A 26,610-nucleotide genomic window follows, 5' to 3' on the forward strand; every position below is an offset into this window, starting at 1 on the left:
AACCCGAAGAATAGATATGGGTAGTCTGCCAAGGGTGTTGTCTTACAGTACGAATTCGTACTGGACCGAATTCGTCCCTGTTATAAATTAACTGAAATTAATAACGCTTGATGAAGGAAGAGTATGACCTACTATCTGAAAAGCACTTTTTCCACTCGTTAATGTGGTTCAGTGCTAAAACTGCTTTCTAGAAGAGGCAGAAGCTAACACAGTTCATGTCAAATGCCAGTGCTGAAAGTCAAGCAAGCTGGATTTCTGACTACCAGCGTAACAAAGCAAAGCCCATCTATATCCTACTCCGTCCCATCACCCACAGTGTTAACCTGAGAGAACAGGTCCTGTCTTGTGGCCCAGCTCCTGTCCAGATAACCAGCACCACAAATGTCTCTATCATCCAATGTGGGCATGTCTCAGAAGATCAGAACAGCCCCCTTTCAGCGTGCAAAGAGTCATGTGTGGCTTCTTCCCCAGACTTCTACATATTCATGTTAGTAATCGGTGAGCATATTGTATGTGCCTTTTCTTTATTTTTATACGTATGATCTGTTAATATGTTCAATGTATTGTAGATACACAGGTGATCTAATAAATTTACATGGATATGTGTAAACATAAATGTGTATGTGCACATGTATATTTTAGATATCTATATGCACGTATGCCCATACACTCAGGTGTATTTATTTGTGTACAAAATCTGGCCGTGTATCACTATAACAGATACTTTGAAGGTAATATTTTTATTGAGGTATATATTCCTCCTCCTTTTCATGACAAGGTGAAATAATTATAGAAATACAGTAAGAACCTGATGCTTTTTAATGAAAAGCAAGAGAATATTGGTTGCTTAGAAGTGGCTCGAGTCTGTTGCTACTGGATTAACAGCATAATAAGCTAAAATAGCAGGAAAACTGACTGTAAAATGGAAGCTGTTTTATCCACCTGAATGCCACTGGTTTAAAGAATGGTATAAATAAAAGACAGCATTTTGCTGATGCTTTTCAATAGGGGCTTATTGCATTACATAAGTTGAGTAATTTTCTGCTCTCGGTAATTTCTGCCGTAATCAGATTGCTTGTGCTTTGTTTGTTCTTGCTTTCCTTAGAAGTTATAAGGAAGAATGGGTTGGAGCCCTTGTGTTTATCAATGGTAGGTCCAATTCAGACATGTTTGGGCAATTGTTCCTGTTTACAACTGCCAGCATCATTATCTGAATTTCCCTTCTTATTAATTCAAGCATTATTGCAACTCCCTTTCTTGCTAGGTGTAACAGAGTATGCTTGTGTGTCAGATAAATGGGTTCTACTCCTGTCTGTTTGGCTGCTGGTTTGCTGGTGACAGAAAACTGGAAGAAGTCTGCATTTTGGGGTACAGAAGGAAAATGTTAGGCTTTCATGTAAACTAATGGCAATGTGCTTTTTTAGTTTGCAAAAGATAGAGCGGTGCAAGGAATGGGAATGGAGTAGAGGTGAGCTACTGGCTGATTTTCTTGGGGGCTGGAAATGTCCCTTGACTGCCCTAGGGAGGGCAAATAACAGCACGAGGGTGAGCACCTGAGATCTGCAAGTGGAGGGCACTTTCCAGAAATATCTTTGTGCACCCAGTGGGTGTCTGTGTTCCCCTGTGGCTACGTTTGCCTTCTGTGAGCACCTCTGATGTAGGAGGGAAGGGAGAACATCAACTGAGGACGTTGTCTGGTTGTGGTCAGCCTCTGTTGTTCTCGTTGTCTTTTTTGCTAGCCACTCTGGCACTAATACTCCTCAAGATCTGTGTGAATTGCCCAATGCATTTTAAAAGCTTCTCTCTCCTCTTCCCTCTTTTCCAGATCTCCTATTTTCCCATATTTGTGCCAGTGCTGACACTTAAACACATAGGCAGAAGTGACTCCCAGTGCTTCCAGGATGTTTACAATTGTACACAAGGAAAGGAGATTGAAGATGGAGTCAAGATTAACCTCTCCTTTTGTATCGCAGTATCATTATCTAATTAGATCAGAAGCAAAGCCCTGCAGCTTAGTCAGTATTAGAGCGTAGGCACCCATTTCAGGAGGAAGCCTTTGAGAAGAGCAATCTTCAGCCGTCCACCTACACCATTTTCTTTGTGGATTTGCAAGATGGAAAAAGTGACAGATGTAAACCTCCCCAAAGGCAATTGCATCTTCTCCTTGTGCATTCCCTTTAAAGAGACTTCTTCCCCTCGAATCACTGACTCGTGGACGATCCCCACAGGGGACCCTTGTCTTTGTTGTCTGTGGGTTGCTGCTTCAGGGACAGAACAGCTCCATTAGAGCTCAGCGGGTCAGGTCCTGAAAAGATCATCTGCTGGTTTTGAATATCCCCTGCTACGTTGTTGTTGGCACAGGTAGCCTTCAGCAGGGAGTTGGAGCCGTAGTGCAGATAAGCTGTATGGAGAGGGAATGGGAAAGAGCAGGGAGCTCTTCCCAGTTGCCAGAAGAGGTCCTTCACCTCATCAAGGACTCTGTCATCCAGCAGCTGCTGTACCTTACTGCAGAAAAAGGCCAAGAGAGTTCAGACATATGGAGAAACTCCAGCTGGGGCTCTAGCCACATGATTTATAGGTACAATTCTTGGGGTTTATATATGGTGGCATTCATGCATGGGGTTTTGGTTCTTCAACGGTTCCAAAATGACTTTCTGGTTTCTTAATACAGCAGTCGTCCCTCTAGAAGAGCATGAGACTGCTCTTGTGCAGTTTCCCCAGGGATTCTTCTGATGTAACAGACAGTAGGATTTTTGTGGATAATGCCAAACCTGTAGGTTTGATTAAGTTTCGAACTTACCACCCTGTGTGAAATTAAGCCTAGCATGAGCTTCGCTTTCTTGACCTCTAAGGCTCTTAAAGCAGTGCTTTGGAGTCCTGCAGGAAACCATAGTGTATAGCAAACCCTTTCTTTGTAAATTGATGATAAATTGGGACAATTTATCTCAAGTGGAAAGTGTGAAAGACAAGAACAGAGTAAAGCAGACTTTGTCCTACCTACGGGATCTTCATATTCGATGTCGGTTCACTGAGAACATGGGACCATGAATCTGGCCAATGCATGTAGAGGCTATTGTGATGACCATAACAAAGACTGTAAAATACTGAACTCTTGCAAATATTACAAATGGGGCAAAGTGGAAAGTCAACTGTTAGGGGCAGATAGCAGTGCTTCAAAGGAGTTTGTTGGGTTTCACTCGGGTCTTCACGGGAGGTGGAGTGGTGACTCAGTTTTAACATGCACATACAGAGATTTAAAAAAAAAAAAAAAAGAAAGTGCTAACATTTTTAAACTGTTGTGATCTGATGGCAGAACAATGCTCAGTGCTTGTGCCGTTACCCGAATGTTGCAGCCCCTGCCAGCGTGGTGGGATCTCACCTGTTGGCAGAAAGACAAAGAAATCACAGGTGGTGCCTTCACCGCGTTCACACAGCGATCAAAAGCAGTTACCCAGCGCTGTGAAATGAACACCGACAATATTGGAGGTGTACTTATTTTTCCATTTGCACTCAGGCTACAGCTGTCATTACTCTCCCTTGTGCTGTCACATACACTAAGAAAAATGTGCCCAGAAAAACCCGGATTTGTGCACCTCCAGCTTGGCACTGAGCGTGTTACCTGTGGAAGGAATGCCTCTAGCCAGGTAAACCGCAGCTGCTCCATCCTTGTGTGTAATGGAGCTGTTCATCTCACATGAGGTTTTGAATTATACTTCAGTATATCAGATATTTTTTAAGACAGAAATTACACGAGCAGTTACGCTTAAGAGACAGCAGACAGCATTTTCCCTTAGGCACCTCGCAGCGGCAGGAGACATGCCTGACAGATTCATCTGAGTAAATGTAGGTTTCTACCACATGCAAGTCCGTGTCCGAGTTAGACATCAACCTCAGCACTCTTCAGAGACCGAAGAGATTTCCCTGGCAGTCAGTGGAGCTGAGGTTAGTGCTCATCTCATCCTCAGTGGCCCCAACTCTTTCTCCACCCTGGCGAGGAGGAGCAGCTGGGGTGGGATGACCCCGGCCAGCAGCTAAGCCCCACGCAGCCGGTCCCTCACTGCCCCCCAGTGGGATGGGGGAGAGAATCAGAAAAGCAGAACCTGAAAATTTAAGGATGGTGATGAAAGCAGTTTAATAAGTGAAGCAAAGCAAAATAAGGGGTTTATTCGGTACTTCCCATTGGCACGCAGATGTTCAGCCGTTTCCAGTAAAGCAGCACACAGAACAGTTACTTGGGGTGACAAACGCCATAACCCCAAGCATCCCCCCCTTCCTCCTCCTCTCCCCGAGCTTTTCTTGCTGAGCGCAGTGCCATATGGTGCGGGAGCTGCCTTTGGTCAGCTGGCCTGGCTGGGGCCCAACTTCTTGTGCATCCCCAGCTTCATGGCTGCGGGGGGCAGAGAGGGAAAAGGAGAAAAAAAAAAAAAAACAACAAAAAAACAGAAAGCCTTAATGCTGTGCAAGCACTGTTCAGCGATAGCCAAAAGACTGGCGTGTTATCAGCACTGGAATGGCTCACATGCAAGAATTTATTTACATTGTGGATGTTTGCAACTGGCTAAGATAAATCCCACCCTGAGATTTGGAGTTCCTGATACATCAGTATTTCTTCCATGGAAGCTTTCCACCTTCTGATCTTTGAATACTGAAATACTGCCGTGTGTCTAGGTTGTTATGAATCCCCACTTTCAATCCCTCAGCCTTGTGCCAGCTACTCAGCTAGCATGAGCCTGTGCTGCTCTGTTGGTTTTAGTGGAGCTTTGTTAAATGTTTGGTAGCAATTGAGTCCGGTGAGAAGATGTGGTTTTTAGGATCAAAACATGTATTTTGAGGTGACATGGATATTTTTCTAACTGTGTATCGTTACAGTTTCATTTAAAGTGTCACTAGGAGTGAGGACAACCGTGTAAGCAGGATGGGCTCTTAATACCTTTCTTTTTTTCTGATTGTGCAGGTGTTAACAAGTGGCACAGATACATGACTTACAGAAGTATATTAAGTATAGATAGACAGTTATACAAAGATCACACAGTAAGAGGAAAAAATAAATCCCAAGAGACAAGTCAATTTTCATTTTCAGGTAATGTATCCAACTGGCATTTTTCTGAAAGGATGTTGTTGGTTTAGTTGGTGGTCAGAAAAAAATGGAAGCATGTCTTGACTTTGGAAAAAACAGTTGCATTTTGGAATATGGTTTACAGGGACATCTACGAGAAGGTTGTGAGAAGATCAGCTTATGTGAGCCTCTCTTCCTAGTGATGCACATAGATCTTCAGGTCATTAACATGGGTGTTAGATTTCTTTTGAAGGGGTTACAATTTGTGGATGAACCAATTGCTTTCACTACCAAATTTTTCCTGTCTTAATAGACCAGTTGGATCAGCCTAAGCCTGTTCTTAGCTTATCTCTTGACTTTTCATTAAACAGTTGAAGAACCTCATTGTAAAGAAGGACAAAAAGCGTCAAAAGTAGTTACAAGTGTTACTGGGAAGCAAACTAATACCAAAATAAGTAAATGGACTCTAAATACAGAGCATCTCCTATGAAAATCCAGCAGGAAATTGTCAATAGCTTCTTTTTGTTGGAAAATGGTAGTGCATCTGAGTAGAAATACGTTGTTTCTTCACTATATTTTTTTGTGACTGGATTTTCATGGAGATTTGTCAGGTCCAGGACTTTGTAGTTAGGAAGAGGAAGAGAGAAAATCTAGTCTCTCCAATGACCAGGGCACTTGAAAATGTAAGAGATCCAAACTGGAGTTCTTGATCTGACTCAAGGACTTAGACTTGATTCACCCTTGTGTCAGTGTTTCCCACTGGCCACTGGAATGATGTTACAGACTTGTAAAAAAAACCAACCAACTCAAGACTGAATTTTCTGTTTGCCTCAGGATAGGAAAATGGAAACTTGAATGGAAATCTCGCTTTTTTTGTAGCGAGTCTTTGCTTTCTGGCTTGGTTTATCAATCATTTAGTAGATGATTTAGAAAAAAACACAGGGTTTCCAAAATGCCAAACGATTTTGGTGCCTCATCTTAGCATGTCCTGAAATTGTGAATTAATTAGCCTTTTTTTCAAAACTTCAAATAATTTTAGTTTGTACATTTGAATTGTCTTAGTATGCTAAGGAAAAGTTAATCAGCTTGATATTTATATTGAAGTCTGAGTGCATCTGTCTAGTGAACATTTCTGTTTTGTATGTGAAATGCTAAAAAGTTTTCCTCTTGAAAACTCTCCTCTTTACATGGGCCATCTGACTGGCAAAATATTTAATTGCTTAGGAAATATGATTAGCAGCAAGAGTCAAGCTTTGTCTATGTTACTCCATAAGCTTCAGCTAATCCATAACATAAAATGTAGGTCAACCGGAGCTTTTTAAAACAGATGGAAATTGAGTAGTTCATGGTGGCTCAATGGATGCCTGTCCCCACAAGGCTGCCAACTTCTCCAGTTCCCAGTTGCAGAAAAAGCAGAAATCAGCCTCCTGAAACCTTATTCCAACTTGTTTTCATTCCAGAAGCAGCCATGCCCTGTGCAGTTGGGCTTTCTTTGCAACGTATTCAGCTCTGACATGCCACAGAAGATGCTAATTAGTTCAGCAGTGTTTAGAGGATTTTATAGTTAGTTTGCTGACAACTAAAGGTATTTTAATTTGGGCAACTTCATTAGAGTAAATATTCAAGACGAGAGAGAAAAACACAGTTGTTTTAAGCGAAATGCAAGAACTGGGGCTAACCCAGGGTTTATTTCCATACACCCTTCAGGTCTTCCCTTGTTTTAGCATTGAGGTTCATAGTTTAGATCTGTCACTTGATGTGTGCTAGAATGAAGTAAATCTGTTACCCTGTGCTTCTGTTTCATGAAAGCATTGAGGAGAAGAAGGGCAGGATCAGTGTGACTGTTACTAAAAAGAAGGATCTCCCCAAATAACTGCTCCAGCCAGCCATGGGGCTGGCCACCAGGAGATATCCCACCACCACAGCAGCTTCCTCAGCCTCAGCGGTTCTTCTGCATGTGACTCCCGTTCTTGTTCACTGAGCTCCTCTCCAGTTTTGGAGGCCAATTGTTGACGTTTCTGTCTGTACCTCTTCTCCTGAGTGTATGTATTGCAATTAAAGTCTTAATACCTGAGTTTAAAGTTTTCTTTAAAAACACCTCTGATATTTACGTCTGAGTGTGTTTCAAAAGGTACTCGCTATGCAATTTGCAGAAGACATCCCTTCAGATACCAATTTAACCTAGAGTTTGTGATAAAGCTGTTTGCAATGAACAGCTTCTTAGGAAAAACTTATTTTTGCACATCCAAGCTCTTCAGACTAGACATTACCGTCAGACCCAGCATGGAGGAAAGAGGTGCTGTCTAACTTCTGCTCTTTCTTCTGTAGCTCTGAAAAGCTCCAGAGCCTAGTTCTGTAGCCCTTACACAAATGTAGGTAGGAGGAGAGAGCCAGAGTTTTACTTCTCCCTTATTTCCTTCTTGCTTTGTGCATGCATGTGGGTGGGGAGAGGCTGGAAAGAAGATGGGAGAGAACAGAAGTGAAGTGCATGGCTATTCTGAACACCAACATAAGAAGACCCAAAGAAGTCCTCTCTGAGAGAGGAAGGTTTTCTGACTCCCACTACAGAGTGACCCAGCTGCATCTGCACTTTGAAACGGTGGCAGATGGGGCAGTTTGGTTGTTAACAGCTGCTGGGCTATTTTAGAATATCTCCTGCTTGAAGATTTTTTTTGTAAAGGGAGGGGATGTTGGGGAGAGTTCTGGTTTTATCTGTTTGTAAGACTGTGAATAATACTATTTGTACTTTGAGGTATAAAGGTACTGCAATTATGAGGAAATTGCTTTTTGCCTGACTGGCATACGTAAACAGCTTTCATCTCTAAATGTATGCATCAGGCTCGTGACTTCAGTTTGTCATTCGAGAGAATGTGTCAGCCTTTCATTTCAAATTGTGTTGGCTCTTCTTTTGTAAGGAAAGACCTTTCTTGCGCATTTAAGTAACAGAAACAAAAGAAATTAAGAAACGGCAGCAAAAAGCAATTATCAAACAAGGATTGGGCTATGGATATTGCTTTGAAAAGATATTTCCAATAGATTCAGAAGAAAGACAAAGCTGTGCGTCACTCATACATGTTTTTTTTTCCCCCCTTTCATGTTTCCTAAGGGTTGAAGATAAATTAGGGTAGCAATTTTCTTTGCCGGCAAAGCACAAGCTATGCCCCAGATCTCCAAATGCTTCAACATGTAAATACTGCTTCTGAAGCCATCATGTCTCATTGCAAGTACAGATTTATTTGCATTCACAGTCGAAGGTTACTTTCGTTCATTGACCCATTTAATTGTCATTCCCTATCCTCAGTTGCAGGCATATGGCTTCGTGTGCGTGCCTACGAAAGACAAACAGCTTTAACTCTCTCAAACAAAAACGTTCAGCAAGGAGACAGACAAGAACCAAATCTTGGCGTGGACATATCTGATTAAAATGACTACCCATATATCATCGTAAGCATCCTGTAGAACTCGGTGGCAGGCTGTAACCTTGTTACAGAGCAGGCTGAAGGGAGCTATGCAAAAATGGTTTGCTTCTCTGAGCTCCCTGGGTATCTGGAGACTGCCTGCTGTCTTCCTCACTAAACCTCATTCTGGCCTTTCTTGGACTTCCTTGTGAGCAGACCAAAAAGGTGTTATAATACCCTGGAAGGACTGTGTAGGAAGAGAAGTAAGGAAGGTGTCATGTGTCTTATTCTGCTCTTCATAGAAGCAGACGGATTTGATGTTTGGTCTCAGTGAATAAAACGAGTGGCTCAGAGCAGCTGTTCCGCTGGGATTAGTGTCACTCTGTATGAGGTGTTTCTTTAACAAGAAAGATGTCAAATATTTACCTAGGTCTCCTACTGCATTGATAGGTTTCTTAAATACTTCAGCTCTTCCTGGTCGTAGCTGTAAGGAGTGTAGACTTAACGGGGGCTGAAACAAAACCCCTTCATCTCACAGCAAGGTGGGGAGGTCTGATCGGTCACTGAAGGAGCAAAGAAGCATGCCCACGATGCTTCTGCTTCCCATTAAGTTCCTCTGCACTGCTGGGGGAATGGGATGTTCCAAGGAAGTCTGTAAGCTGTGTCCACCTGCAAGCTCTTCAGTCTCGTGTTATTTGGTGGTAGGGGTTCTGTGTGCAGGAAACTCCTCGTGTTCACAGAGAAACACCGTCCGGCCAGGAGATGTGGATACAGCCAGACAAGGTGAGTGAGGCTGTATAGTCTATGAAACCTTCAGACCCAAAATTAGAGGGTTGCAGAGCTTGCAGCCTAACAGACTGTCACATCTAATTAGTTACTCTGAAGAAAAACAATATTCAGATACCGAAATCATGTGATGAGCAGCCTGCATAGTACAGAAAGAGCACGGTGCACACAGTCCTTATTTTGAACTTTCAAAAGGGAGAAATCTTTACTTAGTCAGGGATTTTTTTATTTGACTAAACAATGTGGACTGTCAGATCCAATGTCTTGCATAAGCTTAATATCTAGTCCAGGGATCTGAAAGAACAATAAAATTAAATGGTCTCCTCAGATATTATTATTTTTTTTTAATCTGGACTTTGATTTAAGATTCTCCCTCTGCTGAAATTCGGTTTCTCATCTAGATTACCGTCTTCTCGTCAACACAGTCTCTTTTATTACACAGCATTGCCTAGGGTAACTAGGAATTTCATGTCCTAAATCTTGGTTTGGGGATTCATAATCTCTCAGACTCCAATCTACCGCATGCTTTACTGATTTTGTACAGGAGGAAGTTAGCTGATGCATTTAGCACATAGGAAGTGTCAGGCACTAGCGCTAGCACTTAGAAATCAAATCATAGGCACCCACACAGGCAGTATTCAAAAGCTGCTTTAAAAGTTGGTTCTCAATGTTTAGCTTTTGTTTAAGATCTGACCTCCCAAAGCTTAAATGGAGTTTTCAGGCTTTGAGGTGTTCTGGTTAAGTGTGAACTGAGTGCTACCAAGAAAGTGATGTATTCTTCAGCTTTTATAGCTCAAAGCAAAAATCTCTTAGAGGTTTGAACTGCCTGCAGTTGTCAGAGTGAGAAATAAGTGCTAAATACTAATGATAAAGTAAAAGCACTGTGGCTGTTACATTTGTACTTCCTGAAGATGGGCAGGATGCCCTCCTTGATCTGTTTGTAGGAAGCATCTTGGAGTGCCAAGCCAACTACAAGATTTTACATGTGCAATTTGTGTGTTTTATTACTGCAATCGTGCAAGCAAATGGAGTACTATGATCAAACTGACATTTAAGAAATACAGAAAAAGGCTTTGTAACCATGTTGTTTGTGACTGATACTGAAATCAGCCATGACTTTGTTGACAAAGGATGAGGCTTGTCGTCGCAGCATCTAGAGATGAAGTGTCCAGTGCAAGCTGTGGCCTGAGCTCTCACTATACACCGTAGGTGAGAGAAAGAGGCTCTCTTAACCCTTCCCTGAACACGAATGCAAAATAGGTGGAATTAATTAGAGAGGTGCCTGTCTCTCTTTATTGGCAATAAGTGAGCCCTGAACAATTAACTTAGGTTAGATGTCAAGCTTCTAGGTGCACATAATGAGGTAAAATGAACTCTATGATATTGGCCGTAAGCGTGGGCTAAGCTCTCCGTCTGAGTTATGAATAATCAGTCCCGTGATCACTAAGTGGGAAATGGGCTGTGGATCAAGAGCGATACCTTTCAGCTACATTAAGAAATGCAGTTTAGTCTACCACAAAGAGATTTGCTACCCAGTGGATTTTCTTCTTTCTTTTTGGTGAAGCACGAAAGACATATTCCTAGGTTGAATGGAACAGATTCCTCCTTTTTGAGTTGGAAAGGACAAAAGCATTTGATCTGATTACTTCAAGCTTGGCTTTTCTGCCTTCTCCATCCTGATGCTTAGGTGCCTGCCTTGCTGTTTCATAGGCATTTACATAACGAAGGTCGTTTCTCTGAGGCAGGGCACAAGAACGCATTACAATTGTAAATTCCATTAATTGTGGTAAAGCAGAGCTCAGAGCTTAGACAATGGCAAGTCCTATTGTTCTGCGTCCCCGGGATAGGTGTGAGTGGAATATAAATATACGGATGTATGGATTATGAAGTGCAAAAATGATTCATAAAAAGGGTTATCCACTACTAATATGCAAACGATGGTTGAGCCTATGAACCTGTGGATTTACATCTAGGTTTCAGTTACCTTAAGCATATTTATTATTTGTAGTGTGACTTTTTCCCCCAGATTTTACAGAGGTACAGTTTGGGCCAATAGATAATTAGGAAAGGTCCTATTATTGTAGCAGTGCATTTTTTCACTCTGATTCTCAGGAAGGCTCCTGCTATCTCATGTGTTTCCTGGAAGTTAAAAGATCCCTGGTTTTCTTCCCACGTATTGGAGCTTGTAATCGACTTTGACTTAAGCCCGTTTGAGCCCAGTGGGGAGCTTGGGAAAGAAATACCTATTAAAATAATCCCTATCGATAGGTTTTTCAGGTTCAAGGTATTCAAATAATATCAATTGATACAGATGAATTTCTCATCTGAGAACCTAAACCTTGACAAACTCTCTCCTTACCACCGAGAAGAAAGCACTCTGCACTCATGTTGTGAGTGGGGAGCATGGTGCCCTGGCTGCTCAATAGCAGAATGAGAAATATCCAGAAAACATTGCCCTGACAGCATGTCAGTTCGTGGAAACACCTTGGCTTTGAACTAACTTTGGTTTAGTGAAGAGCCCCGGGTATCTTAATCTTGTCCCTGGGAAGTGATCTAATGGTTTTATATTAAAATACAGCAAGCAAGCAGCCCAGTTGGGAATGAAATGGTGTGAATGGCATAGCATGAATTGTGCACGGGGGTTAGTTGCATTTTACTTGCAAGTCCAATTTTTATTTCAGAATGGAAAAGAAGTCTCCAGATATGGATTGGGTGGGGGCGTAAACTGCCTGCAGTGTACCCAGCTGCTGCGAGGGTTGTCTGACCTCCCTGCCCAGCCTGTCCTGCATGCTGTGCCTCCTGGTACTGGCATTCCTGCAGCCCATGCAGCTGAGAGCAAGCCCTCTTTAATTTCCTTGGAGTGGTTTCCAGGTGGACGGGCTTGCTCTTCTCGCTGGTTGTGCCAGCTGGGAAAGTGATAGGAAGGTGGGGAAAGGGCAGAAAGACACTGATCCCCTTCTTGAGCAGCAGCATCCTCTGTTGTTGTGAGCTGCTCCTGAATCTCCATGCTCCAAACAGCCCAAGCCCAGAACCTGGCCACCGCCTTGCGATGGCTGCGAGTCAGTCTGTGCATCTCCTGGCCTATTTACAGCCCTCATGTTTACATACACAAACTGAGTAGCTGGAGGAGGGTAAATCATCAAGAGCTAATTTACATGTACAATTAGGTTATTTATATGCAAAGAAGAGCAACCTGCATCTCTTTTCATGTTCAAGTGTATACACGCATTCACCTTTAAAATGTGGTCATGACACACTAAGCTGAAGATATTCACTGTCACTGACTTCAGTGCTCTGCAGCTGCAGCCTGCTGGTCTTCTGTAAGCACATACTCACTTATGGGGTTTATTTTCACTTAGGGCAGGGTGATGCAGAAGAAATCAAGCACTGGGAGAATGAGTTAGAGCGCATGGGATGCAGCGATTCAGCAGAGCTTCCTCTAACAGCTCCATGGGAATCTCTGCGCTGCCACTATTTGCATACCCTTGCCCTGCAGGGATAAAACTGTTAGATGACGTGGATTGGCATAGCCTCTATCAGGAAACATGTGGATGTTTTGCTGTGATGCATGTAAATGTTTTGCCACTATGTATTGGCTTCCTCTCTGGAGTGGGAACAAGGATTGAGAAACACAGGACATGAATAACAGTTTGCAAAGGATTGGGAGGGAGTTTTTGTTGCTATATCTACACCCAGGTGTATGGAATAGACTTTTATTCTGGTGTAAAAATGATAAAGAATTATGTCTCGTAGATGATGCTGTATTATATCTCCAAATGTCTTTAGTATATATCTGACCTTGGACTGTTTCCTCCGTGTGTGTCTCATCTTGTGCTTCTCTGTAGAGTATCTGCCAGCATTCCCCAGCTGTTCAGTTTTCTGCTGTAAATCTAAAGGATTTGCAAATGAAATATTTGCAAGATATCATGAAGATGTTTTCCTGGATGGAATTCGGCAAGCTCCTTCTCTCATACACATCCCTGACTCCCTTTAACATGAGATACAGGATCTGTTTTGCCTGTTGTGCTGTTCCTCAGTAGCTAATCCAGGCAGTGAGTGGTCTTCAGCCATCAGCGTGTGGGTGTGATGGGCCTGAGGGACAGCAGCAACGTTGTGGTTCTGCTAGGAGCATCTTTCCTAACAGGAGGACTCCTTACTGCTGCCTCAAGGGGAAAGATGTGGATGTGGGGTCTTGATACCACTTCCTCTTATTCAGGTTTTGTGTTGGAGGATCCCCTGGGCTTCACCATAGCATTGTTTTTGTGTGTTTTTATTATTAATTAATTAATTAATAATTTTAATAATTAAATCAATTAATAATTAATTATTTAAGAACAAAATGAAAATTAAACCTGAATTTTAGAATAGCAAAAGGCAGTGGAGTTTCTTCAATGCAACAGGGACAGTATAGAGTGACAAGAAACTTCGGAGGTTTCTGCTCACGATTTAACAAATCGTTGTATTGATGGTGGCGTAAATGAACAGATTCGTGTATGTAAATATCTGTTTTTAAAGTTTGTTGATTGTTGAAGGTATTGAAATAAGTCAGGATAGTAATACAGGACTTGCCAGAAGTGTCTTCTGTATTTCCAGCTGGATGTTTCTGAGCAGTAGTAATCACATCTCATCCAAAAAAGCAGCACAAAAAGGCATAGAAATACAGTCCTGGTATTCGAATAAAATAGTGCACTTCTTTTTACTTTGCTGCAGGTAGGAAGTATGGACTGAGCAGGCTGTGGTGACTTTGGCTGACTTTTAAGTGCCCAGTGCTGCTTATTTTGTAGCTTGGTTTTCAGTGGTTTCTAATTTTGCCGCATTTGAGCTCTTTGAGTTGAAATTTCCCACCTTCCTTATTTGCAACAGTAAATTTTCTGTGAAACCTTTGAGTAATTTCAGGCATCAACAGCTATTTCCTGCCTTCAGAAGAGCATGTTTTGAAAGAGAACCAGTTCAGGCGTATTGCGAAAGACAAATCCTGCTCTAATTGCAGCAAGCAGGGAAATCCTGCTGGGCCCACTGGGAGCTGAGGCGGGCTCTGTGTGCCTATTGATGGCTGCAGAATTAGGCCAAGATGCCTAGAAACTTCGAGGAGTCTGTGACATTTCTCCAAATACCAGATGAGTATATTACTGGTAATGAAATGCAAATGAATGAAGCATTTTAATCAAAAACCTAGAGGTAGTATTTACCTGAGGATATTCACTGTAAGGGTAGGAGTTCTAGTTACATTTTATTTTTTTTTTACTGATTCAGACACATTCTTAAGCATGTGCTCCTATCCTAAGCATGGGGAGGAGGAGGCTTGCTTCTCTTCAAGATTAATCATAATTTTTGGAAAATGATAACAACTAAATCTCTCCAGAATTCCTCGTAGAATCCACAAGGAAGCAGATTAAACCATCAACATAACGTCTCCACTGTTGAATCCATTAGCAGAAATTTCGGTGAGTTAAGCAGCAAGAGCTCCCCTGGTGTCTTTATCAAATAAAAAGGTCACCCTAGATTAGTTCATCGAACAAGGGGCTGCTGTGGGCTTTGTGCTGCAATCACCCAGCGAGGGAAATCCACCTCTTGAATAGGCATCTGTTCAGGCCAGTCATGTGCTCCTGGCTCTGAATCGGCTCCAGTGTCATGGAGCTTGGGGTTTGCTTTCCGTGGGAAATCGCAGCACAGAAATAAACCACGGTCCTTTCTCAGGAGAAGCAGTTGGACTCTGGAATTTAATGTTGGGTGAAATTAAGACCAAAATATTGCGCATTACCTGCATTTTCTGTTTCAGGTTTGATCCCTAATTTTTCGTATCCTTTTTTTTTTAGTGGATTGGATTGAGAAAGTTGCTAAGCAGTTGTTCTGGGTAGTGATGGTTTATTAATATTCAATCAAAGTAGTTCTTGAAAACTGGTATTTAAATTCTCATGGGCATAGGACTCTAAATATATTTTAAGGGTGAGGTCACGGTAACTCTGGGAGGGGACATTGGAAAATGAGCTGGACCAGGTAAACCGGGACTGAAGGTGGTCAGAAATTGCTAATATATAGCAAAGGGATATAAAACAGTCCCCGTGCTTTAAGAATACAATCTCCTTCAAATGCATAATCTGTTTCTCGTGAAAGACATGTGGCCCAATATAGAAGTTTTAGGTCAACTGATTCAGTTGCAGATTAGCCTCAATATTCTGAAAGAGAAGGCTGTAGTTTCTTATGGCCTTTAATTCTTGACAAAGGATTATACCGGGCACCACACTACTGCTACAATGTGAAATGTTTGGGGGGGTTGCTAAATTAACCTTTGTAATAGAAAGGCTTCTTATGCGTGTCCAGTCAAAAGAAGAGAAAGCTTTGAGATGAGAGCAATTTAGAATGCCAGTGATTGGGATTTTCATCTAAAATTGTTTTTTTTTTTTCTTCTTCTTCTTCTTAACTGTTTCACAAATGAGTTTCAGAGATGTGTCCCATTCTGATTTAAGCATTGTGTGCAAGATATTTAAAATAGAAACCCCCAACAGATGGGCAGAAACAAGTGCAGGTGACGAGGGGGGAAAATAACATAATTAAAGGTAGACTGATTGTCATTTGTGAAGTATTGTTTGGAAAAGTGACTTTCCTGGATGTAATTTTAAATCTCACAGTCGTATTGCAAGAGGGAAGTCTTTAATTTTAGGAAAAGGTGCATATGTTGATACATGTTTTTGGATGATGAGTGTGTGTTTTAGGTTATATCTCCCTCACTGTTCATGGCTGTACACATTCTTTATGGTTCCCTATAAATTTGTGCAGTATTTGCTGCCCTGATCTTAGCCCTCATGATGAGCTACTTCAGTTGTCCTACAAGAATTCTTTCCCGTGGTAATCTGGGTCAGAACAAGGCCATACAATAGTAGCTGTTGTAACAGAGGATTATGTGAATGTGAGTTTTGAACTGCTTTGTGGGGCAGACAGAAAACAGAGACAGACACCAGTGAATAATTTACCCTATACACGACACGTGGGATCCCGTGAAGGAAATCCTGTCCCAGTGGAAGTTAGTAACAGTCCAACTTGGCCAGCTTTTGACCAACATGAGCAAGAGATTCCCAGCTGCATATCATTTGTATGTGGTGGGTGTGTGCATAATGCAAGCAAGTGCTGGTAACGTCTAATGCTTGGGCCCCTTACAAATTTAATAGGCTTGGGAGGTAGCTGATTCTCACTGGACTTAAGGGATAGTGTGAAGGATTTTATTTCTGTAGATCCCATTTAGTAAATATTGTCATGTTTGGAAGGTCTGAGCTCTTCCTTGTCCTTTTCCCTCAAATCCCAGTTTCCAAGATGTTGGCATGAGGAATGAGGTTGTTAGACCTCGTTAGGGTGCCATGGACTTGTTTCTTCTAAACAGATGTTCCTTTTGACAGAGTCTTTTGTGCTTTTGTTCTCAGGACTTGCCCCATCAGCAGGCAATGTGAATACACCACTGTTTTCATATCTGGGATATCTCAGTAGCTTCGAAAGCATTGTTTCATTCAGGTCCAGGACAAAATTTTAGACTGAAGAATTAATGTTTTAATTAAGATAGATGACACTTGAGAAAACCATAGTTTTGATACATTTGGTCTTTTTTTTTTTTTTTTTTTTTTTTTTTTTTTTTTTTTTTTTTGGTTACTGGTCATGGTTTATTTTTGTGTCCACTGCTTTCCCCCTGGGCTGGGGAATGCTGAGAGGAAAGTATTGGATTTGGATTTTGGGGGTCCCATGGCAGCATAGTGTTCATGTTCTTGATGTAAAAGCTTGCTCTCTGGCATTGCAAGTGTGTGACCGGAGAACAAAGAAGAACATTTAAGGAGAATGCTAAGTGGGGATGAAAGGAAAACAAGAAGTGATGGAGTTAGGAAGAGAGAGATCAGAAGACAATCCATCATTCATTGTCCAGGAGCTTGCAGACAAAGTGATTTTTTACAGCCTTTCAATATTCCAGCTACAACCTGTGCTAATGATAATCAAAGCGCTGGGATTGTTTACCTGTGGAATATAAATGCTTCCTGAGTATGCACCAGTGTGGCAAAAAGGATTGCTGAAGCCCAGCACTGTGCGTGAATGCATCTTCCACCCTTCCATTTTTGACATGACTTAATTACAGAAACATTTTCAACATACAGCAAGATTGTTTTTTGACATCTTACTCATCATTTTTTTTATGATTAGTTTAATTAAAAGCGTTGGTCTTTTAAGTGAAGCAAGCAAGCAAATAAATAAAGGGGAAAACAATTCTGAAAAGTTTAAATGCAGGTCAGGGCTCTCTCCACCCTCCTCACCCACTCATTACCCCATTAATCCTCCAGAAATCACTAAAGGAAAAAGACTTTCTCTAAATCATAAGTGGAGAGGACAAATTTGTGAATCATTATTACAGATCGTAATGAAAATCCAATTAACCAGAGATGTTTGGCAAGCAACAATCTCCTTTTTACTGCACTTGAGTTTTTTAGATGTCAGCTAACTAAATGGCAACCTTTTGCTTGTTTTGCTTGCCAAAAAATGTAGTAAGCTTTTATCTGTACAGATTCCCTGTTTCAGTAAAATGCCTCTCCGCAGCAGTGAGAAATTGTGCACCAGGGATCTTGACTTCCAGCACAGGAGAGCTGACGTGTTAGGGTGTAGTATGCCTCAAATTGTGCATTGTGCAAGAAAAACTGGATGTAGCTAACTCTGAATCTGCAATTCTCATGGGAGTCCAGTTTGTGTATGCCTACAGAAATGTGGAGTTTGGGGCTTTTAAATGAAGGTTGGTTGACAAAGGTCACTTTCAGAAATAAAGTGAGATGTTTGAAGTTTGTGTTGTAGTTTTTCCAGAACAGCTTTGCCTGAGAGCATGATTATTGTGGCTTGATCTTCTAAAGCGTTTTGGTGAGAGGACAGAGTTTTGGTGTTGAAGTTGCTGTGGTTGGAGGATGCTCTGCTCCAAGCCTGTGGAGTTACATTAGCTGTGGAGTATTCTGTTTTGTAACGGAGACACAAGCATCCTAAAATACTCTGAGAAGGCAATTAGAAAATGGCAGCAAGGCTTATCCCTGTCTGAAAATTTTCCTATTGTGAATGAAGAGTGTGTGTGCTTATAAATGAATTCCTGTGATCCCATCATACTACTTGTGTAGTGGGAGGAGGCCGCCACTCTCACCCAGAATTTGGCTTTCAGTAGTTATTGCAGTGTGCTGATCCTAATATCAGCCTCTCAGTACATACCCACTAATGCCTAATTGCTGTAATTTTTTAGCAGAATTAAACTTATACTGTCCACCAGACATGAGTATGAGAGGATTCAGTGAACTTTTCTTCCTTCTTCTTTCAGGTTATAAGACCCTTTTGAAAGGAATTTCAGGGAAGTTCAGCAGTGGAGAACTTGTTGCCATTATGGGTCCTTCGGGAGCTGGGAAGTCAACACTCATGAACATTCTAGCAGGATACAGGTCAGTAGCGTGAAAATCCCAAGTAAGATAAGGATCAGCTAGCCTGGTGGATGCCTTGGAGACAACAGCAGAAGAAATCTTAGCCAGTGTTTGTGGAAAATAAGTATTTCACAGATTTTTAATTAGATTCTTATTGCTTATATTTTTTCTGTTTTTCCAGAAACTTGTGATTTTTCTGTTAACAAGGCAGGTTCAAGAATAAGAAGCAATTTAAAAAGTCTGGAACACCAGAAAGATTTCTCTTTTCTAGCTGTAAAACAAATCTGGCTCTAATGTTTGTGATATTTTAAAATCACATCTTATAAACATTTGAAAAAAAGCCCCTTTTTAATCAACACCTTCATAATACACCTTCAGGCAGGGCTGAAGTAGCTCAGCTGGGAGAGCGTTAGACTGAAGATCTAAAGGTCCCTGGTTCAATCCCGGGCTTCAGCAGTGTTTTGCGATTTTGGACCTGATGATCTTTTGAAGTCCCTTCCTACCCCTTCAATTCTGTGATTCCGTGATAATGTGGATGTCTTCTAGACCAAACTGCAACATGTGAAATGACTGTGGTTTATCAGCCTGAATCTTCTGGTTTATGGCTAACTATGAGGTGCTTCTGTGTTGTCATTAGGGCATAAGGAACAAGATAGACAAACCTAAATAAATTCACTTCAGTAGCTTCATATTTTTTCAGACATTCACGCAAGATATCATACATTTTGTATTGGATTGAAATTGTCAACAAAATCACATGAAGCCTCTTAAAAATGAGAAAATAATCATGAAATAAATTCATTTCTATCCACTGTATCAGTTTTATTCCATACTAGGCAATAATTATCACCTAGGAGTTCCACATAATGAGGACTGTGACAGCTCAAATGAAGGCAAGATTCACCCCTGGTTGTTTTCTTGGTTCATTTCAGAGAGACAGGAATGAAGGGAGAAATTCTCATCAATGGACAGCCTCGTGACCTGCGCTCTTTTCGCAAAGTCTCCTGCTACATCATGCAAGATGACATGCTCCTTCCTCATCTGACTGTCCAAGAAGCTATGATGGTGATCTTTGTTTCTGGCTGTAATTTATTTGAGCAGGAGAAAATGGAAAATCTCCAATTGTTCATTGCACACATGTTCTAAGTAATGCCACTAGCTGTTAGGTCTATTTGATCCTACTCAGTGGAAGTGCTTAGACTTTGATGTTGCCTTGAATTCCATTTCAGGCTTATTCTTCTGTGGGTTGTCTGAGCTTCTGTTTCATTGCCTTCAATTTGTGACTGGTGTTATGATTTAGAAGAAGGCTGTACTAAGTAGACCTCCCAGAGAATGAAGCCTGCAATTCAATGCAGAATGAGTCTTTGTAGGAAGCATCCTTTTTCTTGGGTGGTGGTGAAGTATTCTCTTCCCTTTCTCTCCATCTTCCATGCTCTGACTGAAAAGTTGCTGTTTTGACGTTAAGCATGATTTCTGTGCTTCTGAACTGTTACGTGACTAGTCTGTAATAAAAACAGTACAAAATTCCTTCCAAAAAACAGTAAGAATAGAATAATCCCAAGATGTACAGGCAACATAAATTCTTTTTGTTGTTTATCATAGCATCAAGAGATTTATTGATTGACCAATCAATCTAGAAGAGCCTGTTGCTTAGTTTGAGAAATAAGGCTAAGGTTACTCATACTGCATGCCATCATCAATCCACAAATTTCACTGTAGTCTTGTCTGTGCCTTATGTGGCTAATTTCCTGCAGAGGCACTTCGCGAGGAAGGTTTTCTCTTTTGTTTATTTGAACATTGTAGTCAGAATCCCATAGGACCACTTTTGTTAGAAGTAGGCCCAGATGGTACTTTCTGTCTAATCAATGAAGGCTCTGACAAAAATATTTATTTAACTTAATAATTACTTTTAATTACAACTTAAAATTAATTTGATAATTATTAACAAATAATCACTTTTTTTTTTCTGTACTCATTTGTTGACTTCCTAGAGAATGGCATTTTTTTCGGTTATCCTCATGATATGGAGGCAGCACAGATAAACTGTGATTCCAGCATTGCCTAGGAACTTAGTGGCTATGCAAAGACGTGGGTCTCCCATCTTCCTTTCAAGTTATTTAACTTGCAGAACGGCCTTTCTTTCTAATATGATTTTTGTCAGATGCTTGAGCGATACTTAAGGTTATACTGTTACCTAAAGCACAGGCATATATGATGCTTGTGATTTGAACATTATAGCTCAACTTAAACCTTCCCTTCAGGGTTGGAAGAGATCATTTCAATGGTACATTGGGATGTTTTGACTGAGACTTCCACTCTAACTGGTTGCGATGCTTCAGGCCAGTTTAAAATCAAATTCCATTATGTTGCATTCCAGGTATCTGCTCATCTGAAACTTCAAGAGAAAGATGAAGGAAGAAGAGAAATGGTATGTACACTATCCGTCAAACTGAGGATTTTGGGGGTTGTCAAAGAGGTCTGTGAAGTGAGCTCTGTAAAGCTGACATTTTTTATCTAGCACTGAATTGCATTGGACTTGTAATGATAGAATAAATCATAACCTCAAAGTTGACAGGTATCATTATGAGTGAATGCATAGTACTGACTGTATGAAACTTGCTTTCAGTGTGCTTGAAGCTGACACTGAGAAGATAATTGCAAAAGATCTAGTGACATGAATTCACGGGTTTTGTAGGATGTCTTTTATTGTCCCTTAACACTTAGATTCTCTTACATGCAGGTCAGAGGGCTCAGGCATTCTTGTGTGTGGTGACATAAATCAGACATGTCTGGCAATAGTGATTGTAGGCCAGCTGCAAAGTTCACCTTTCCAAGGTTTAGTGAAAAATTCAGTAGTTCTTGCAACTGCTGCAGAAATTTCTGTGCTCATGTTTGAAATCTTTGATCATTTTGGCTGTGCTGGTCAGCGGTGAGACATTGTTCAACTGGGCAGGCTAATGAAATTGCAGTTAAGATACAGGCTAATGTATTTTGAATCTGTTCTAAGTGACCAAGGTTTGGACAAGTAAGAAACCAGGCTAAAACATGCATGTATCTTTTCAAAAACACTGGGGATGAGTTGCACAATTTTTTCTTGCCCATTTGCTGTATTGTCTAGCTGTGTCTAACATATGACTTTCCAGAGTGGGAGAGAAGCCAAGGTGGTGGTTTTTGGCTGTGGAGGCTTATAACTTAGCTGGATGTGCACTAAGTGTGCTCCTCTCAGCCACCTGACTGCCATGATTCCTCCCCATCGTTTGAACTTACACAGTGCTGTCTTTTTAAAGAAAATACCTTGGAGGTGTTCAGATAGACAAAAAGGCTTCTGACAGGTTAGCTTGTGCATGAGTTGGCTTTCTCAGCTGAATTTGGTTACCTCAGTTATACTTACAAGGGTAGGAAATGTAACCTTTCTCCACATTTATTCTGCACTTCAAAAATCTAGGCTTGTGTATACCTAGGGCTACTCCACGCTCAGGTGTCTGTCTGTGCTTGGGTGGAGTTAGCAGGAAATGCTGAAGCATATGGGAGGAACGGTTCAGTGCCACAAGGTGTGTTTCAAAACAATATATAGCTACCAATTTTACGCCTGCAGCTTAAAATCAAAAATCATGGCACTGATGAATGTAGAGATGATTTGCATTGCTGAGAGATTCGTTAAAATTGAAACTGTAGCTCAGAGGGTGTTTGGAAGTGTTTTTGCTGGCTTCAAACTATGTTTCAATCCAGTGTAAGACAACACCAACAAGGAGATGGTAATTATTCTCTTGTAGACTGCCTCCTCAAGGCATAAGCCTCAGTAATTTGAGTTATGCTGAGTGCTAGTGGGGATTATGCAATAACAAGGCCCATGGCTAAAACTGAGACTTAGCTTCCAAGAAAGCTGGCTGCTCCTTCTACCTTCATTATGGACTTGTATGTTACTCTGTACAGGTTTTTTTTCCTGTAAAGATCAAGTTTGGGGTTTTCCATGGCTTTTCAGAGTACTCTTTTTTTTTTTTGCAAAGATAAAGAAGGATCAGTTTTTCATTATGGTGCATTTTGTGCTCCCAAAGTCATACATTGAGGAGACCCTCCTTGGGCAAATTTGGAAATGGTGCAGGTGACTGGAAGAAGCCACCTTACAGAACTAGAATAGTTCTGTAGAATAGAATCAGAGAATCATAGAACTGTTTGGGTTGGAAGGGACCTTAAAGATCAACACCCTACCATGGGGCAGGGACACCTCACACTAGACCAGGTTGTTCAAAGTGCCGTCCAACCTGGCCTTGAACACCTCCAGGGATGGGGCATCCACAGCTTCTCCTGGCAAAAGATAAAAGTCTGCGGAAGGAAGTAGGAGATGAGCATATCTGATTGAGGCCTGACCTTGACTTGTTGGACTTGAGTATTTCAGAGGAGTACCTTATTCTAGTAAAAGATGCCTCTGGCCATAGCTGGCATTTCTAAGCAGAAGTTTATTAAGGAAAGGGTGAAGCCACTTCTAACCTGTCTGGAGAAAAGTGTATCCATTGCCTGCAACATGAAAATTATGGCAACTTCAAGGGTAGGGCAGCCATTTCCATAACTTCCTTTTGTCCTTACTTATTTCCTAATTGGAACGTTATAAATCTCTTCAATCTCAGAGAATATGTGGAAATCGGGAAGAACTGCAGAGAGGGAAGCGTACATGAATCAGCATATGTTTGATAGGTTTGGATTGCTTTGATTCAGCACTTTTTTTTGTAATAAGCTAAAGACACTTTTTTAATTGGAAAAAATGTCTATGTTTAGAAACAGCTGTTACTTTTTTTGTCCTTTGAAAGTCTTAATTCATTTGCACTTACTAAGTTAGGCTATGCAAGCTAATTCAGTTGTCATACTGTCAGTGTAACTACAAACAGCTCTTTGAGGAAAAGACTGTGTTGTATGCATTTATACAACAACTGTTAGAAGGGCATTTGTTTTAGTGTTACTGGCCTGTATTGGAATAAATCATTCATTTTATTGCTGTAAATTGTAAGGTAAATGTTTATCGTAGATAAATTTTATGAATTTATGCACTTGTGTTATCAGGATTACAGATGCTTGTTTAAAACAGGGACAAATGAAAAATGTCCAGTGAACTATACTTTATATTTCTAGTTGGTTTATCTTGTGCTGCCCATGTTCTGTTCACCCTGTCTAGAGTTGAAGAGAAGGAGGTAGTTGAGTTCTTCTCTCTGAGAATGAGGGTTGGTGAGTTTTGTTCTTTTTCCCTTCTTGTGACTAAGAGAGGTAGCTCCCAAAAATCAGGACAAGTGACTATGATTTTATTCTATCATTCTATTAGGAGGAAATTCTTCACTCGGAGGGTGGTGAGGCACTGGAACAGGTTGTCCAGAGAAGCTGTGGATGCCCCATCCCTGGAGGTGTTCAAGGCCAGGCTGGATGGGGCTTTGGGCAACCTGATCTGGTGGGAGGTGTCCCTGCCCATGGCAGGGGGGTTGGAACTAGACAATCTTTAAGGTCCCTTCCAACCCGAGCCATTCTGCGATTCATTCTATGATTCTAAGTGGCTGGTCTGACCAGTCTTTACGATGTTAATGGCCCTGTCTGGAAAACTGCCTCCACCCAAACATTACTTCAAAAAATAACATACTCCTTCTCCTATGCTTTGATGAAGTGTTACATATCTGTGCTTCCTTTCTGCCCTTTAAGCGGTTATTTTATTAATTGCATGAGAAATACAGCAATGTAGCTTGGATTCAGCCATTTTTATGTTTGTGTTGTACTGATGCCATAGAGCTGTTCTGCTCATACAGGGCTACAAGGTCAGATCTACAATCACTGAAACAGAAAAACTCAATAGCAGCTGGGATTGTTCTTTTGTTCCAAAGACCCTGGGACAAACTGTGCCATTCCTGAGGCTGTGCCTTGAGGAAATCCCAAACATCTGAGAGTATGCGTGACAGCTGAATTGGCTCTGAGGAGAATGAAAGTGCTTATAATCAATGGCCACACTTTAAAGAGTAGACTTTGAAGAACAGATATGAGAAGAGGTCATGACTCTATAGAAACTACTGATTTGTGTTATAGTTTTCCATTCCCTTGTAAATACAGACTAGAAGTTCTAATGAGAGAAACTTGTTGGTCTTGCTGTATAATGAGTTCACATACTGCAAAGGGTTTTTTTGATATCTGTGCTGTATCCAAGAGATACTATAAAAGAACTGATTTCCACTCCATTTTCACAGGGAAGACTTGCTACTGAGATGGGTCATGTAGGAGAGACAAGTAGAATTCTGGTCAAAATGTTAAGTGCTAGGCAGTTAAGCCCCACTGAATCTAATAAATGTTTAAGACCCACCTTTCCTGCATTATATAGAAATAGGCTTAGGTATGTATACAGAAATAGTCAAGAGCTAGTTTACATTCATCATGAAAATCAGTGATACATTAAAGAGGCTCTTCTTTTCTGCTAACAAATGAAATGACACACATTTTTGTGTTTCCTCTAGGTAAAGGAAATATTGACAGCCCTCGGTTTGCTAACGTGCGCCAATACGAGGACTGGAAGTCTTTCTGGAGGCCAGAGAAAGCGTCTTGCCATTGCTTTGGAGCTGGTGAACAATCCTCCTGTCATGTTTTTTGATGAACCAACCAGGTATTTCAAGGCCAAAAAATAAAGACTGAACAATACTGCTTTATGTGGTAGAATAGTGCTGCAGAAAGGTTATTTACCTCTAAGTCCTTGGAAAAGGCTCATTTTGTATTGCCTGCAAGTACTGAGGAAGGCCCAAAGAAATCCTGTGGTTTGGGTACTTAGTGTCTGTCTCACTGCTGTAATCAACAGACCATGGGACTATAAATAGTATTTAAGGGAGACATATACTGAAACAAGAAGAGAAAGAGAGAACTAATTGTTTTCAAATTGTGGCACGTGAAATTTCTCTTTCAAGCAAAGATAGCTTGAATATAAGCATTTTGAAGACTGACTTTTAGTAATCAATATATCATATTTAGGATCAAATTCAGTGATCAGTTTAGGAGGAGGCTGGGAGAGTTATGAATATGTATCTGTTCATTAAAGTTGGGCACATTTAAATCTGTAGTCCTAAAATGTAGAAATCCCTTAAGGCAGCTTTGAGAATACTCCTATTTTTCATTTTTGGGCATACTTCCAACTTAATTAAAAGACTGGTGGAGAAATACAAGCATAACGTTGGCATATGATAAAATAAAACTGCTACAGAGAGAATTTATGAAAAGATAATAGTGAGAAACTGAAGTATTGAATACATATGCTAGTTCTAAGTGGTATGTACGGACCCATGGATAACAAACTTCTTTCTTTTCATTCAGCGGCTTGGATAGTGCATCATGTTTTCAGGTTGTCTCTCTGATGAAGGCTTTAGCTCAGGGTGGCCGGTCCATCATCTGCACGATTCACCAGCCCAGTGCTAAACTGTTTGAGTTGTTTGATCAGGTATTATTCTCAAAATTATTTTCAAACTCTTTCACTTTATGCACGGTAAATTAATTAAACTAATTGGAGAAATATATACTTTTTGATTATGGCTTTTCTTCTGCCTGTTTCCATTATTTAAATGCAATGTTTTTAAAGAATCTGGCTGATGTGTTTGTGAAATCATAATTATCACACTTGCAATTTTTATACCTTCACCTACTGCTGTTTCTGGGCACAGGGCTGTTGGTAAAGTAAATGAGAGATAATTTGAGAGCGAGAGGACTTTAGTACAAATGTCTGCAATGTTGCTAGTACATGTTCTCATCCTAGCTACACAGGTGCAAATTCAGAAGAGATTATTCATGTGAAATAATAACTGAAGTCAGTTGGAGATGTTTTCTCCCACCTGACGTAGTGTGGACCATGAATGTTTAGGTTAGATTTAAATTTACGTTAATCTTGTTAGGAGACCTAGATTAGAGCTGTGAGAGATAAGAGAAAAGCTACTATACCATAGGTGAA

The 26,610-nt window shown here is 40.9% G+C and overlaps 1 protein-coding gene and 1 non-coding gene across 2 annotated transcripts in view; both read left to right on the forward strand.

Moving 5' to 3' along the window:
- ABCG1 (ATP binding cassette subfamily G member 1) overlaps nucleotides 1-26,610 on the forward strand; it is a 52,178-nt gene that overhangs the window by 14,883 nt on the left and 10,685 nt on the right. The window contains exons 3-7 of the mRNA XM_032208011.1: nucleotides 18,563-18,680; nucleotides 19,592-19,724; nucleotides 21,037-21,087; nucleotides 25,139-25,284; nucleotides 25,983-26,106. Of these exons, the coding sequence (XP_032063902.1) occupies nucleotides 18,563-18,680; nucleotides 19,592-19,724; nucleotides 21,037-21,087; nucleotides 25,139-25,284; nucleotides 25,983-26,106 (572 nt within the window). The remainder of the gene's footprint in view (nucleotides 1-18,562; nucleotides 18,681-19,591; nucleotides 19,725-21,036; nucleotides 21,088-25,138; nucleotides 25,285-25,982; nucleotides 26,107-26,610) is intronic.
- Nucleotides 19,043-19,115, forward strand: TRNAF-GAA. The gene has a single exon. It is a non-coding gene; the product is annotated as a tRNA-Phe (tRNA).

Source organism: Aythya fuligula, chromosome 1 (genome assembly GCF_009819795.1).
Source record: "Aythya fuligula isolate bAytFul2 chromosome 1, bAytFul2.pri, whole genome shotgun sequence".
NCBI lineage: Eukaryota > Metazoa > Chordata > Aves > Anseriformes > Anatidae > Aythya > Aythya fuligula.